This window comes from Lasioglossum baleicum, chromosome 14 (genome assembly GCF_051020765.1).
Source record: "Lasioglossum baleicum chromosome 14, iyLasBale1, whole genome shotgun sequence".
Taxonomy (NCBI): domain Eukaryota; kingdom Metazoa; phylum Arthropoda; class Insecta; order Hymenoptera; family Halictidae; genus Lasioglossum; species Lasioglossum baleicum.
In genome coordinates, this window is record NC_134942.1 from 8760776 (window position 1) to 8775287 (window position 14512).

Genomic DNA, 14512 nt, shown 5'->3' on the forward strand with positions numbered 1-14512 from the left:
TTCATCCCTTCGATTTTCCCCCCGATTAATTTCTGTTTCACACGATGAATTCGCGAGAGGATAAATTGATTATTCCAACAGAATAAAAATCTGCCGAAAAAGAGTACATTTTTCTCATTAATCCAGATGATCGTTAACCTCCGCGCCATTCCTCCGCCGTACCACCTGACGTCTTCGTTTAACAACTTTTTCAATCTTCATCCCTCACGGTTGCTCGAGGGGAGGAGGGTAGATTTGTAAAGGGCGTGGAAGGAACCAGCCGCGAGCAAAAGGCCGTGTAATGAAATTCCCTTGGCCCGTCTCCGACTGTCATTTATTACCCGCTAATGACCGACGTGGTTCGTTGGTTCGCGAGGAAAGGGCTCGCGTAATTGTATCACTGTGCCCCGGCCAGGTGGAAAATGCCGCGCGATAAATGATATGTGCTGAATACCAGTGAACGAGCTCTAATTTAGCAGGCTGTGGCCTCGCTGATTGATGGTTCGAGTGTTTTGCGACGCCGCAACAGTTTCTCTTATTCGCGATTTCACCCGCGAAAAACCACTGTCTTTCCAGCTGCCATGCACAAAACATGCGAAAAAGCTCGCCGGAAAAACGGGTACACGCATCTGCTAACCTTTCAACGTTAAACCGCCCGTTCTCCCTGATACGACTAGAAAATCAATCTTTTTTACCGCAGATTTTTCAAGCGTCACGCCTCGGAAATACGCTCCTCAAATTTTATATTACGGCTGAACGAAACGAGCATGTGACAGCGATTTTTATAGAATGACGTACTGCAATATTATGGAAATTGGTTTCATTGGGCATTGACTTGTACTACTTGTTTACCTCATTGTTTACTTGTACTACTTGTTTACCTCATTGTTTACTTGTACTGCTTGCCTGCTTCATTGTTTACTTGTACTACTTGTTTACCTCATCGTTTACTTGTACTACTTGCCTGCTTCATCGTTTACCTGTACTACTTGTTTACCTCATCGTTTACTTGTACTACTTGCCTGCTTCATCGTTTACTTGTACTACTTGTCTGCTTCATTGTTTACTTGTACTACTTGTTTACCTCATCGTTTACTTGTACTACTTGCATGCTTCATCGTTTACTTGTACTACTTGCCTGCTTCATCGTTTACTTGTACTACTTGCCTGCTTCATCGTTTACTTGTACTACTTGTCTGCTTCATTGTTTACTTGTACTACTTGTTTACCTCATCGTTTACTTGTACTACTTGCCTGCTTCATCGTTTACTTGTACTACTTGTCTGCTTCATCGTTCACTTGTACTACTTATCTGCTTCATTATTTACTTGTACTACTTGCCTGCTTCATCGTTTACTTGTACTACTTGTCTGTTTCATTGTTTACTTGTACTACTTGTTTACCTCATCGTTTACTTGTACTACTTGTCTGCTTCATCGTTTACTTGTACTACTTGTTTACCTCATCGTTTACTTGTACTACTTGCCTGCTTCATCGTTTACTTGTACTACTTGTCTGCTTCATTGTTTACTTGTACTACTTGTTTACCTCATCGTTTACTTGTACTACTTGCCTGCTTCATCGTTTACTTGTACTACTTGTCTGCTTCATCGTTCACTTGTACTGCTTGTCTACTTCATCGTTTACTTGTACTGCTTGTCTACTTCATCGTTCACTTGTACTACTTATCTGCTTCATTATTTACTTGTACTACTTGCCTGTTTCATCGTTTACTCGTACTACTTGTCTGCTTCATCGTATACTTGTACTACTCCTTTGACTCGACAAAGTACTTGTCTAACGTAACACTGGTCGATTCTCTTTTTCTGATAAAGCATTTGTTCGTACTACTAGTACAATGAATTTATACTAGAATAATGAGTGACATCAGCGACAGATAAACAAAAAATTTACCTGCCCCGTCCAGAAACGATAGAACAATGCCTCCAGGAGAAGAATACCCCTTGTAAAAGCCATTGTCCGAGAGACCGTGTTCGAGTCGCGGCCCAGAATGCGATTTCGCCGACGCGTCTGACCAATGCTCGGCATTTCCACTGGTTCTTGAAAAATTCAAAACGAGCGGCTGGTTTGTCGCGCGGCTCTGTTACCCGGCGAACAAATTCGGGACATTCGCGAAATGTATTGCCGTCGAATATAGTATCGCTGGCATGTCTGACCAATTCCCTCTGTTTCTATTTTTTTTTTCGCCCGGAACGCGCTGGCAGCGTGCTCGATTTTTCATCGCCTCCGCTATCTGTCTCTCGTTTTCCGAAACTGCTTACCGTGTTCGCTGCGTTTCCCGGAGGGGAAAAAATCGTACACGTGATGTTTTTCGGTTCGGTCATTTTTTATCGAATGGCGTAAGTAAAAAATTTTTTAATTGTTTCGCGGCACAATGGCCGGCTAACGAATTGCCCGGCCGCAGAGACCGGCGGGATAAAGCGTTTAGCTGGTCCATTGAATTGCCGGGAAAATACAGTCTGGTCCATAAAACACCGGACACTTACTTATCTTCAACAATAATTTCTTCACAAAATCAACAATAAGCATTTAATATTTTAATAAACTGTGCTGAAAGTATTGTACAAGGTATTATATCAGGTTTATAAAACGATAAAATTAAGAAAATCACATGAAACGGAAATATTTCAGGCCGAAAGAAAAATTCGGTGTTCGAATTATGTAAAATTCTCTATAAAGTTACTCCCCTCAATAATATTAGCCCCATAATTAATTTCCATAAGCCTCTTCTATAAAATTTTTAATTTTTATTAAAATTTATAATAATTATAATTATTGATTTTTATTATCTAGAAAAATCGTGTCAGCATCCAAATTTGCACAAGTGTGGTCACTTCTGTCCGGGACTGTACGCGTGTTTTTCACCGAAGATCCGCGAACCGTTAAAAGAGAAACCGGAGCGTAAAGAACGATGCTACGATAAGCAGCGTGATACCGCTGCATCTGTTTTGTTTCTTCCCCTTCTTTCTCGAGTGGGCGAATAACTATGAATAGAAAGAGTTATATTTATGTCGATTCGAGGGTCGGGAGAGCAGGTGAACGCGTAGTGTATAAATAAAAATGCCGGCCGTATGGAAAACCGTGTTCAATTTATGTCGCTGCACATAAATATTTCGGGTCTCCCGTGCGTAAAAACCATCGGGCTCCTCCCCCGGGAACCGCTCGATATGGAATTGCTTGCTTGCGAAAACGTTTCCAGCACGTACCGGTTATCCGGAACGCCGCGGATCGTGCGTGCTCGATGATCCGATGCCGCGAAATTATATGTGCTTCTTCGCCTTTTAAACTGCGCTCTAAAGGATATCGACGGTTCAGGAATTTCTGAAACGAGCGTAAAGCAATATGGATTATACGAACTCGATTTCAAAAATATTTCTACACTCGAGAGAAATGATTTGAATACGTCCACGAATTTCCAAGATGCTTGAAACGGTTCCTAGAAGTTACATTCGATAGAAGCAGAATTCTCTGCGGGAATGGAACTACAAGGGAACGTAGCTTACATCGAGCTTCCCTTCAAAAATATTGATGGTCACAGAATTTTTCGAAGCAGCAATACACACTTTGACAGGATTTCTGGGAGTGGCGTTTCCCGGGGAGCGATGTCAACATTCTACATGCGACCGGAATTACATGGGAAGGTAACTGCAGCGCGGTATTGATTCCGAAATCTGTCCGACAACAGACAGGTCTCTTTCACCGATTGTAACGCGAATAGCGGGGCATTACCGTGCGTCAGCGTCACAGATCCGATTGTCTACCTCTGTTGCGCGCTGCCTGATTCCTCGCGCGTAAACTGCGACAAGCTCGCGAAAGCTGCTCGAACACGGCTCATTAAAGAACTCGCAAGCTCATCCGCGAAGCTTTCGGATATGCTTTCAATCGGGTTCGGTATGCTGGATAACGCGCATACGTGAGCTATACCAGGGGCCTGTGTAATCCAGTTCAGGAAACTGGGCGCATTTACTTCGCAAGTAGAATATTCCGATGCTGATCAGACGCCGGCTGGAAAATGTCGGAGGGGGAGAGGCTGTTTCGATGAGAAGCTAGATTACTCCACCCTTTGATGCCACTCGACCTACTTCAATATTATTTGTAAAGTGCAGAAATGACTCTGATTAATTGCCTCCGCCTTCGCGAAAGGGGATGCACCGAACGAGCTTTTACCGCGACCAACTTGCAAGACATATTCCCGGCGAATTTCCGACGATGCGAGCAAAGAGATGCACTCGGAGGAGAAAGCATTGCTTGTCTTCGGCGCTTTTACGTTTCTTGATTCGCGAATATTTTACACGCTCGGCCGAAGTTTCGAGACACTGCTCTTCGCCGTACGAGAGCTCCGGTGAAATATGGGGATGACTCGGCGTGAAATTTTTCTCCGTGTAGAACTTTGCGTCGGGTACGGGACCGGGCTTGATTTATCTGGAGACGGCCAGCCGCGGACAGTAACTAACGCACTACCGCTCCGACCGTGATCACGGATTAATTTATGGGAAATCTGACATCGTTGCCCGGCGCATTTCTCGCGGTCCTGAAAAATCGCCGTGACGTTTAACAACACTCTGCCCGGGCGAGCGCCGAGCATTTTTCACGCCGAACAATAAATACACGGCTTAACGTCGCTCGCAGCTTTCCCGCTGCTCGTTCTACTAATTCATTACGCCCTGATAATGTACCTATTACCGCACTTGTTTACCCTCCTACGGCGTCCTTTGTTCTATTCGTTGAACCGTGCACCTGTTCCTTCGATCGGCAATCCACTCCTAACGGTGTAATTGGATGCTGACGCGTGCTACTCGTTTAGCCACTGACTCGTGCTACTTGTCCCATCAGCTGTTGGCCTCTACTTGTCTGATCAAGACACAATGGGCTTGAATTCAGGTACACTTGACCAAAATGTCGAATTTTCGATATTGACAACTAATTGCGCTAGACTGCGGATCTTTATGCAAAATTAAAATATCCTTCGTCGATTGCGGGAAGCAGTAATTAAATAAAAATTCACTTTATCCCTTAACAGTATTTTCACGTTGAAAACAACATGATAATATTTTCACGTATTTCGTATCTTTCATCTTTCACAATTTCACATGAAATTGTGGATTTCGTCCAGTTAATTTCTTCTACTATTATAATTATTTCGTCTACTATTCACTTTGTATTGCTTCGTAAGGGTCTGCAGACCTCGGAACTGAAAAAATTAATAAAATTCAATAAATATTTTAGTTGCTATGAAATTGAAAGTTGAGCGTTTAGGTAAAACTGCTTAGGTTCTTTGCGATGTCCTAATCGTTTCGTTCCATATTTCCTCTCAGTCTTTTTTGTACGATATGTGCATCCCTTCCCAATGAGCAATCATATATTTTTTTAGTAATTAGTAATAATATTACGCCAGTTATACCGTGAACACAGCGTTGCATGACTGACTTATAGCGGTCCAGAAATGTTTAACGGCGACAGTTTTTTTTTATTCCTTCTGAAAAATTGGTCGATCGACCGACAACCATCGGTGGCGAACGCTGCAAATCCGTCGGGCTCCGTTTCGAACCAATAACGCGCGACGCATTGACTCCAATTTATCGTTGACATAGTTTATCATCGTCACTCGCACCGGGCGCCCTCTCGACCGAATAAAAATAAACAAAAATCTGCGCATCGCGTAGAATCATCACTGACGGAACGAAGAGCGCGCATTATTCCGAGTGCCGTTCGATAACTCGCCGTTCAATTTTCATTCTGACCGATTTCCTTCGTCGTCCTTCAGCACGAGTCTGGCCCTTTGATAGATCGAAATCATTTTTTATTTCCCTTCATATCCGGACGGATGCGCGACCGCATTCTCCTTGCCTCGTCTACCCGGATGTGTCACATCCGCTGGCGAACAAGAATAGTAACATAACTAAAAAATGCAGTATTCTCACAAGAACCATTTTAAGAGAATCATAAAATTTCCATCGACATAGTACAGACATTTTTCACACTAAACATACGCTCGAAACATATAAAAGTGAAATAAAGAAGTCAATTCAGTAATTTCCTGTGAAAGCGATTTTATAATTTCAATAACTATGGATCAGAAAATCGGCTAATTTGACCGCGGTGGGTTTAGCGTTAATCTTTCAGAAAATATTTTTGTATCCGGACACTTCCTCCTTCTCTACGAAACGTAGATTAAGTTAGTAGGAAAAATATTTAGAAGAATTTTGTCACTTGTAATTATTATTATTAAGTATATAGTGGTATCATAGCGCAGTAGAATTTATTTTTATGTACTGTAATGGGCATAAATGATTCTACACACTTTAAATCAGAACAACTTTTTTATAAATGGACCAAACGACTTCATTCTTTCTGTAAGGCTAGAAGAATTAATTTAGTAAATGATGTGTCAAAAATATCTTGAAAAAATGCATTTGGCCGGAATTATGAAAAACAATAGTAAAAATTGATTTTTACAACTTTTTTAGCTGGGCCAATAACGAAAATTCAAAACATGTGTCTGATCAACTGGTATAACGATCAAAAGTGTTAAAAATTGCAATTTTTCAAGATTTTCGGCCTTTTTACCACTTCTGATCGTATATAATTCGTAAACCAATTAACCAATTTCAATGAAATTTTCATTTATACCAGTTGACAAAACACATTTTTTAAATTTTCGTTAATGAGTCAGCTGAAAAAGCTGTAAAAATCAATTTTTAGTATTGTTTTTCACAATTCCGACGAAATGCATTTTTAACTTATTTATTAGACGTCATTTACTAAACTAATTCTTCTAGCCTTACAGAGAAATTGAAGTCGTTTGGTCCATTCATATAAAAGTTATTCTGATTTAAAGTGTGTGGAATCAGTTCAGCTCCTTACTGTACAAATTATATAACGAATTCAAGTTTCACTTTGCTTCATTTCCAAGGTGCAGAGCGAATTCGGAGAATTTTTCGATACAAATACTAATAATAAAACACTAATAGAATAAAGAAAACTAATAAAAAGATTGCCGCGATGTGTGCAACGTTAAATCTGCAACGTTTCTCATTGTACGTGTACTGGATTTCATGGACGTGTAATTGAATTCCATCGTCCATTAGCACATTGCGCTAAAACCAGTCGCTGTTTACAGCCTCCTATCGTCATTGATCGATTCTTACCGTGCACTTCTCTGGCGAAAGTGCAACACGATCCGTCGTCGTTTAGGACTCGATCAAACCTCTCGATTTCCCGAGTCTCTAAGGAACGAGGATACTGTTCCCGCGATCGGTATCGTTGCCGGCGACCATTTTGAAATTGAAAACTACTCGAGCTGGCCCGGGTATCCGTGCTTCCAGTTTAACGGAACCGATATCCGCTCGTAACGGCACAAAACCATTAGCATCTTCCCGTTCTGTCGTCTTTCGTTGAAGGGCCGGTCCGCATCGATCCAACAACTCGAACAACGGACCTCGTACTCGTGCACACGGAATCGACGTAGATTCGCGTTATCTCGACGAGCAATCCGCGGCCGGAACGTGCCTGATGAATAAATCCCAGCGAAAGAGTTCGGTGACAACGCGCGGTGTACGTTCCAGCTGGATCGCGATAACGAAGGGCCTCGAGAGGGATGATCGATACGGGCAAACCGCTCGATCGCCACTGACCCAGTTCTGCTGACACGAAATTCCTCTGGCGACGAGCACATTTTTCACCGAACCAACACTCCACCCCCGCGAAACCCTTAATTGTTAAATCATTTTTTAGTCGGGTTCGATTTTAGGGAGCTCGACCATTCGGAGCCTTTCTACGAATTTACTCATACTCCGTTGATTCCGTTCTTTTCTATCCCTCACTCTCTTGAGGCGGTAGACTCGTTTCCAGGATTGCAAGGATGAGGGATTCGCGTACTTATTTCCCGACAATACAAAAATGGGGGTTTTCAGTAATCAAAAACCCTAGATAAAAGATCGATCTAGAGCGCTATCGCCCTCTAAAGTCCAATTTTTTTGATTACCAGGCGTAATCTGTCTCGTAATCTATGGAAACAGCTACATGCGCAGTTGCATGCTTTCGAATAATGCAAATTACGCTGCCAAATAATGCAAATTACACCTCGTAAACGAAAAAATAGGACTTTTGAGGGCGATAGCGCCCTAGATCGATCTTTTATCTAGCGTTTTTGACTATCGGAAAACCTCATCTATCTATGGCATTATCAAGAAATGAGAACGCGAATCCCGCACCCTTGCAATCCTGGAAAAGGGAGTCTACTCCCTTAAGTACGTACTGAAATTTGTACCAAACTAACAGACAGACAAGAAAGCGAGCTAATAAAAACGTGGTAAAAACATCGGAGAATAACTGTTTACCTTGCCATTCTATCGATCTTCTACCACTGTGTCTATTTGACACCGAGGGATAGATTCAGTCCGTGAAACGAGGAACGGATTAGGGTTAAGAACCAACCGTCTCGCGACCCTGTGCACTTGTCTAATCACATATTGACTCGTTCTACTTGTTTAATGGCGTAACATCGAGCTACCGTTGCCTCATTAATGCGTTATCCCGGTTTTCATCAAGAATTGATCCTTTTGATGATGTCGGTATATTGTGCTCGCCCGACCGTACACCGACTCGTTTTCCTTGTTCATTGTCATAATAACATCCACCCGTCCTCTCACAATAGGACCGGCCATTACAACTGCCCATCCTATCCTGTCTGACTATGCGTCGACTTATTCTACTGGTCCAGAGCCTGGTGTAGTGTGCTCGTCTAACCGGATAAGGATCTCCTCTAACAATTCATTGTTACATTCCTCTTGACCCGTACGTCTGCACTTACAAAGGACATTCTACTGTGACTCGATGACATATAGCATACCTCTCGAGGCAACGCGACCAGCAGGGACAACCTATTAGACTGGGTGACACATTTCCCCAAGAACTTCTCTAAGAATTTCTCTAAGAACCTACCCCTTGACAATTCAATTGTTATTTTTTCTTTGGCTTTGGTGTCAACGAGCGAACGAATGCACAATCTCGACAACGGTGATTTGAACGCGTGTCGTATTGTTTCGGTTGCAGGTGCGTTCGAGGTCGTTGACCCAGCTGGACGCTCTGGGAAGCAGCATGCTGGACACGGAGGAACACCGTCTGGAGAGCGGCCCCGCCGCGCAACAACAACCCCATCAACTGCACCATTATCAACCACAACAGCAACAACAGCACCACCCCCAAAACGTAGAAAATAATCCTCGATTTTTGGTGCCAAGCGCAGCGTCCGTGGAAGGCACCCACCAGAACCGCACCAGGCACAAACTGTCGCGGTCGCAGGTCAGTGAATCAACAATCGATTGTTCATTACTCTAGGCAGCGGATTTTCTGCATTCATCAGAAAAATTAGTAGGTGTAATATAAAACGGGAAGGACATTAGACAAATTTAAAAATACTCTCGTGTTGTTCTCAACCTGTTAAACCTATGGAGAAAGAAAATACATTTCTACTTCGATCCAGTCTGTTGCTGTTCAGGTAGAACATTTGGTAAACTTGTCATAAACATGAAAGTGAAATATGGTTTGAATACACTGAAAGAGACCGCCTATTTATTTGTACAGGAAAAAATTGATCAGAATATCGAGATTCATAACTAGATGGCGGATCTTTATGCAAAATAAAAATGTTCTTCATTGATTCGCAGTAGGTATAAAATAACTGATTTCATCCCTTAACGATTTTGCTACATTAAAAGCAACATTAGAACGTTCTTGAATTTTTTAAAGTTTTTACCGATTTATATTTCACCCAATCGATTTCTATTAGATCCGCAGTCTATTCATAACATATTTCAATTTTACCGACAAGTTTACCGAACATTTTTTGCATGAAGATCCGCTGTCCATCAATTACCCTTCACTATCTATAAAAAGAAATGAAGGAAAAGCAGGTGTCCATAGGTAGCTCGTGTACAGTACGGCATAACACGTTTGAGAATGTTTTGGCTGCATCACAATAGGGCCCAAAAGACAAAGGAAGTCCGTTCTAATTCGCGGTCGAACAATTAAAAGCTGGCCTAATTTTAGTAGCACCGACACGGCTTACGTAACCCGTGGGTACATTCCGTCTCGGTGTTGTCGGATCAATAACAGCAAACAATCCTGTACGTGCCGGCGAAGAAATTAATCTTGCCGTCTGACTATGAGGATGCCTATACCACTGCGCAAAGAAAGTGGAACAACTAAACGAAAGTTCGGGCCGGAATCGAGTCGACGACTGAATTAATGAAATACCTCGTTGTTTTCTAGTTTCTTCGCAACTAGACGACTAGAACCGGCGGCATTTATAATTTTGTCGCGACACAGACGAGAACTTTCGCGCTACATCGTAGTACATAATAAATACGCAGCTTAGACCTTTGATCTTTTTTATTTTTTTTGCTTATTTTACGTCGCTTTGTGAACTCCTTCAGGAATTATTTCGCGACGGGACCTACAGTTTTTATAAGGTGGGTTCCGAACCACTTTGGGCACCACAGACCTTTGATCTTGGCAGGAAAACTTCCGATGCGATCATTATTTCTCAATTAAAAGATTCTCACGCGGTCTCTAAGAATTGGCAAACATGTTTAAAAAATGTTTAAATATTCATTTCTCCAGACCGTTTCATCGGTACTTCGTAATCTCTGTTTGTTAATACGATTCTGGGATCGTTGATTCATATTTGACAACGAGCAATAAGCTCATTGCGCCGGTAACTTATTCATAATCCAACACAATTCGATTCGTTCGCTATTCTCGGCTCGAAAAAATGTTTAAACATTTATTTTCCGATGATGAACGTCCATTCTAATATGGTTGATGGAACAGATTTGGTTCTCCGGTTAGGAATTCGATAGCGGCGACGGGTTGAAGTGTTTAAACGAGTTTCCCGGCCTGGATGGTCCGGTTAGTCGAAAGCTTTCGCGCGGAGGAATTACGAAGGAAAACTACCCCTGCGCGGAGTGGCAGGTGTTTGGCGACGATTGGTCGCTTAGCAATTCAAATTCGCAGTTTCTAGGGATGCGTCCGTCGAGACGGAGCACTCGTTACCCCTGCGGCCTCGGGTCCGATGTAAATGAGACAATAAAATGTCTGAGCGAAGCGACGCTCGTCGTGACCCGGGTAATACCGACGATTACGAGACATTTACGTCCTTGCTCGTAGTCCCGGTGCCATCTCCCGTCGGAATTAATTACCAACGACTCCGCCCTACGGGTCCCTTAATTTTTTTTCCCAGAGGGGTCGCTTGATTTCGTTTGCTGCCCCCGTTACTTTCAATTTTCCCCTTCTGACGGGCTGATTCCCACTTGCACGGGGTGTCCACTGCAAAAAGGGAAAATCAATCCAAAGGCAAACGACGAAATCACATTTGCAACGATAGTCTCGCGTCTGACTAATGCTTGCAATTTCTACTTAAGTGTATAGGATGTATGAAAAGTAATGGTCATCTATGGGAATCTACACAAACAGCAAACAAAATTGTTGTTAAGGTTTTTTGTTTCACATAAACACCTTCCAGGAGAGAAAAAGTTTGAAAAATATGAAAGAAAACCTTATATGCATTGTTACACATACGAATGCTAATTCTACATTATACAAAGTGTCCCGAATTTAAATGGCAAAACTTCAGGAGCGTGTAGGGGACCGAAAAACTAAGATAACAAGTCGCTTAGAGATTCGCTCGTTTTTGCTTCGTTTTGGAGAAGCAAAAAATCGCAAAAAAAGAAACAAAACTAGTTTTCATTTTTGTACTTATTTATTTACATTTTATTTACGTTATCATCTATTTAATGTAGATATTGTTCAAACTGTTGCCCTCTTGCAGCAATGCAAGCATTACGGCTAGCACTGACTTGATAAATTGCAGCTAAACATTGTTCTGGTGATATTTGAATTGTGACTGGCACCGAATAAACATTCTGTTTCAAGGTTCCCCATACGAAGAAATCTATGGGTGTCATATCAGGTGATCGGAGTGGCCAAGGTACTATTCCCCCACGTCCAATCCATCGTTGTGGATAATTCGATCACAAATACAAGTGTATACAACAACTTAAGAGAACAACTGACAACGAGACATTGAATTTTTGCGATTTTCTCCAAAACGAAGCAAAAACGAGCAAATCTCTAAAAGACTGTTTGTCTTAGTTTTTCGGTCCCCTACACGCTCCTGAAGTTTTGCTAATTAAATTCTAAAATTACCAATCTTTCAGAGTCTTTCTTTCTCTTACAAATGTCGGAGGTCTAGAACGGATAACCATTACTTTGTACACACTCTGTACACATTACGTGCTGCATGTACGTAAAGGAATCTGTCATGGCAGACTGGTTAACAACAAGAAACTAAACTAGCGCAACTATAGCAGCTAGTTCGACAAGTCTGAACAATGTCAACCCTTTCTACTTACCTGAACCACAAGCTACGCATTAAATAAACTGTCACCGCGAACGTACATCGAACTCTGGAACTTTGTATAAATAAACGTACATTCTTCAGCTACTTTTCTCGTAGAAGTTCAGTTTGTTTCTACTATAGACACCCTGTATACTTATGGAAGCTTGAGTCCTCGCACGTTTTCGCAATAAGCAGTAACTTTTCCCTCGCGAGGACATAACCCGGACGGTTTATTGCCGAAGGAATTGGAAAAGTGGATTATCAGGTCGGCCGTAACTCCGTTTACGAAATGATCGTTCCATTTATTTGAATAAAGACGTACACGGCTCTTCCGTCAGCACCGATAACAAGAGCCACCGTTCTGTCTCGTCCATAAAGGGACGCTGCAAAAGCAAAACCCTTAAAGCATCGAACGCAAGCCTCTTGCGACTTTGCCAAGGAGGCGACAGCTTTCTCGAGTTTTCCGTACCTCGCCTATGGGCATGGACAGAGAGAAACGTATCCCATCTCGTGGTTCTCCGTCGCAGAGAATCTCGGATCCGTTTCACAGTTGTCCGACGCACTTCTCGGTTCCTGCTTCGGCTCCAGACGGCTGTGTATCTTCCTACTATCGACGGGAATTTACAGTTGAATCCTCCTCCGGCTTATTCGCGGCTCAGGCTTCATTCGAAGTACAGCACAGTCACTCCCGAATAAACCACGTTTTACTCGAGGCTTGATAATCCTTGTATTTGCATACTTAAGTAGGATTGTCCGGATCGGACGACGGTTCCGAATTTTTCCGGGGGGAAGCAACCCTTTGGGACGCGGTCTCCGTGCAATCTGTTCTGCAAACTTCCAGCTTCGATTCAATATTTTCACCCGGGAAAATGTGTGAGAATCATTCGTCAAAAATCTTCAATCATTTTGCACCAACCCGTTCTCGGTCTCAACTTTTTCCTAGAAGAAGTCTTAGTTTCCGAGGTATTCGCTAAAAAAAAGTACAGCTCATTCTGCAAGTTTCAATGCAGGATACTCAAAAATAAAATACTAATATTATTCAGAGCCCTTCTCCCCGAATTCTCAGACAATTTTCCAGCTGCCAGAAAAATTTTCTCGTGAATGTCGCTTCTAAAAAATTGGGTAAACATCGACAAAACTTTTCCTATGTGAAGACGAAGCCGATCGGAGCTGGGTCCCCTTTTGTCATAAAATCCGCAGCTAATTAAAAGCAGCACCGTGAAATAATAATAAATAATACGCTGTCGCCGAACTCGTCTGAGGAATTACAGACTTCTACTACTTGTTAGGAGACGTACGGTCTCGTAACAATGATCTGGCTCAACGATATCATGCTTGCAGTCAGCTCAGGTACCTTTTACCTTGTTCTAAGCAAAGAATAATCGGTTCTTTGTATTCGCGAAATGGAGAATCCCTTTAAGGTAGCCCGAAGACCGTCTCGGATATGGAGCGCCATTATTCGACGATAAACAGCCTCGTAACACGAATTCGTCGTGCCGGCGTTCCCTAGGATTGTATCTATTATCTCGAATTTACATTCAGATGTTCCGGATCGTTTGAAGGTCGTTCCCGGCAAGTTAAAATATCATTCTTCGGAACGACGAGGCGAAATGAGATTCGTCGATGTAAAGAGGCTCCGCTCTTTTCTCCGGGCTCGCGACATTTTTTAGCACGGCGAACACCTTGCACTCGCTTGCCATTTTGCTCGGTTAGTTCGAAAAATAAAAATCCGCGACGCCGCGCCGCGCTAAATGCAGCAAATTCATCGTCTCTCATCGTCGGCGGAATTGGAAATACAATTACACGGTGAACGACTCTATTCCATGGATATTATGTTCCGGCTTCTTCATTCCTCCATTATTAAGTGTCGCGAGATCTCATCAAAGAAAGTGCCCGTGGAATCGACACTGCAGGAGAGCGGGGGGGGACGGTTACAAAGGAGTCCGCGAGATATTATGCAAACGCCTATCACCCTCGTCGTTTACGATAACCTGGCACGTCCCGCGAAATTATCGGGGAACGTCGGCGGCTTCGAACCCGACAGGAATTGAAACGTTTAAGTCGCCGGTGACTTTCGACGTTTCCTGTGGAATTCGATTCCAACGGAAAATC

General features: G+C 42.7%; 1 protein-coding gene across 5 annotated transcripts in view; it reads left to right on the forward strand.

Moving 5' to 3' along the window:
- Positions 1-14512, forward strand: part of LOC143215962 (pleckstrin homology domain-containing family G member 5) — a 114806-nt gene that overhangs the window by 76494 nt on the left and 23800 nt on the right. For all 5 annotated transcript variants that reach the window (XM_076438610.1, XM_076438609.1, XM_076438612.1 and 2 more), the window contains one exon: positions 9055-9303. In XM_076438610.1, coding sequence (XP_076294725.1) covers positions 9055-9303 — 249 coding nt within the window. The remainder of the gene's footprint in view (positions 1-9054; positions 9304-14512) is intronic.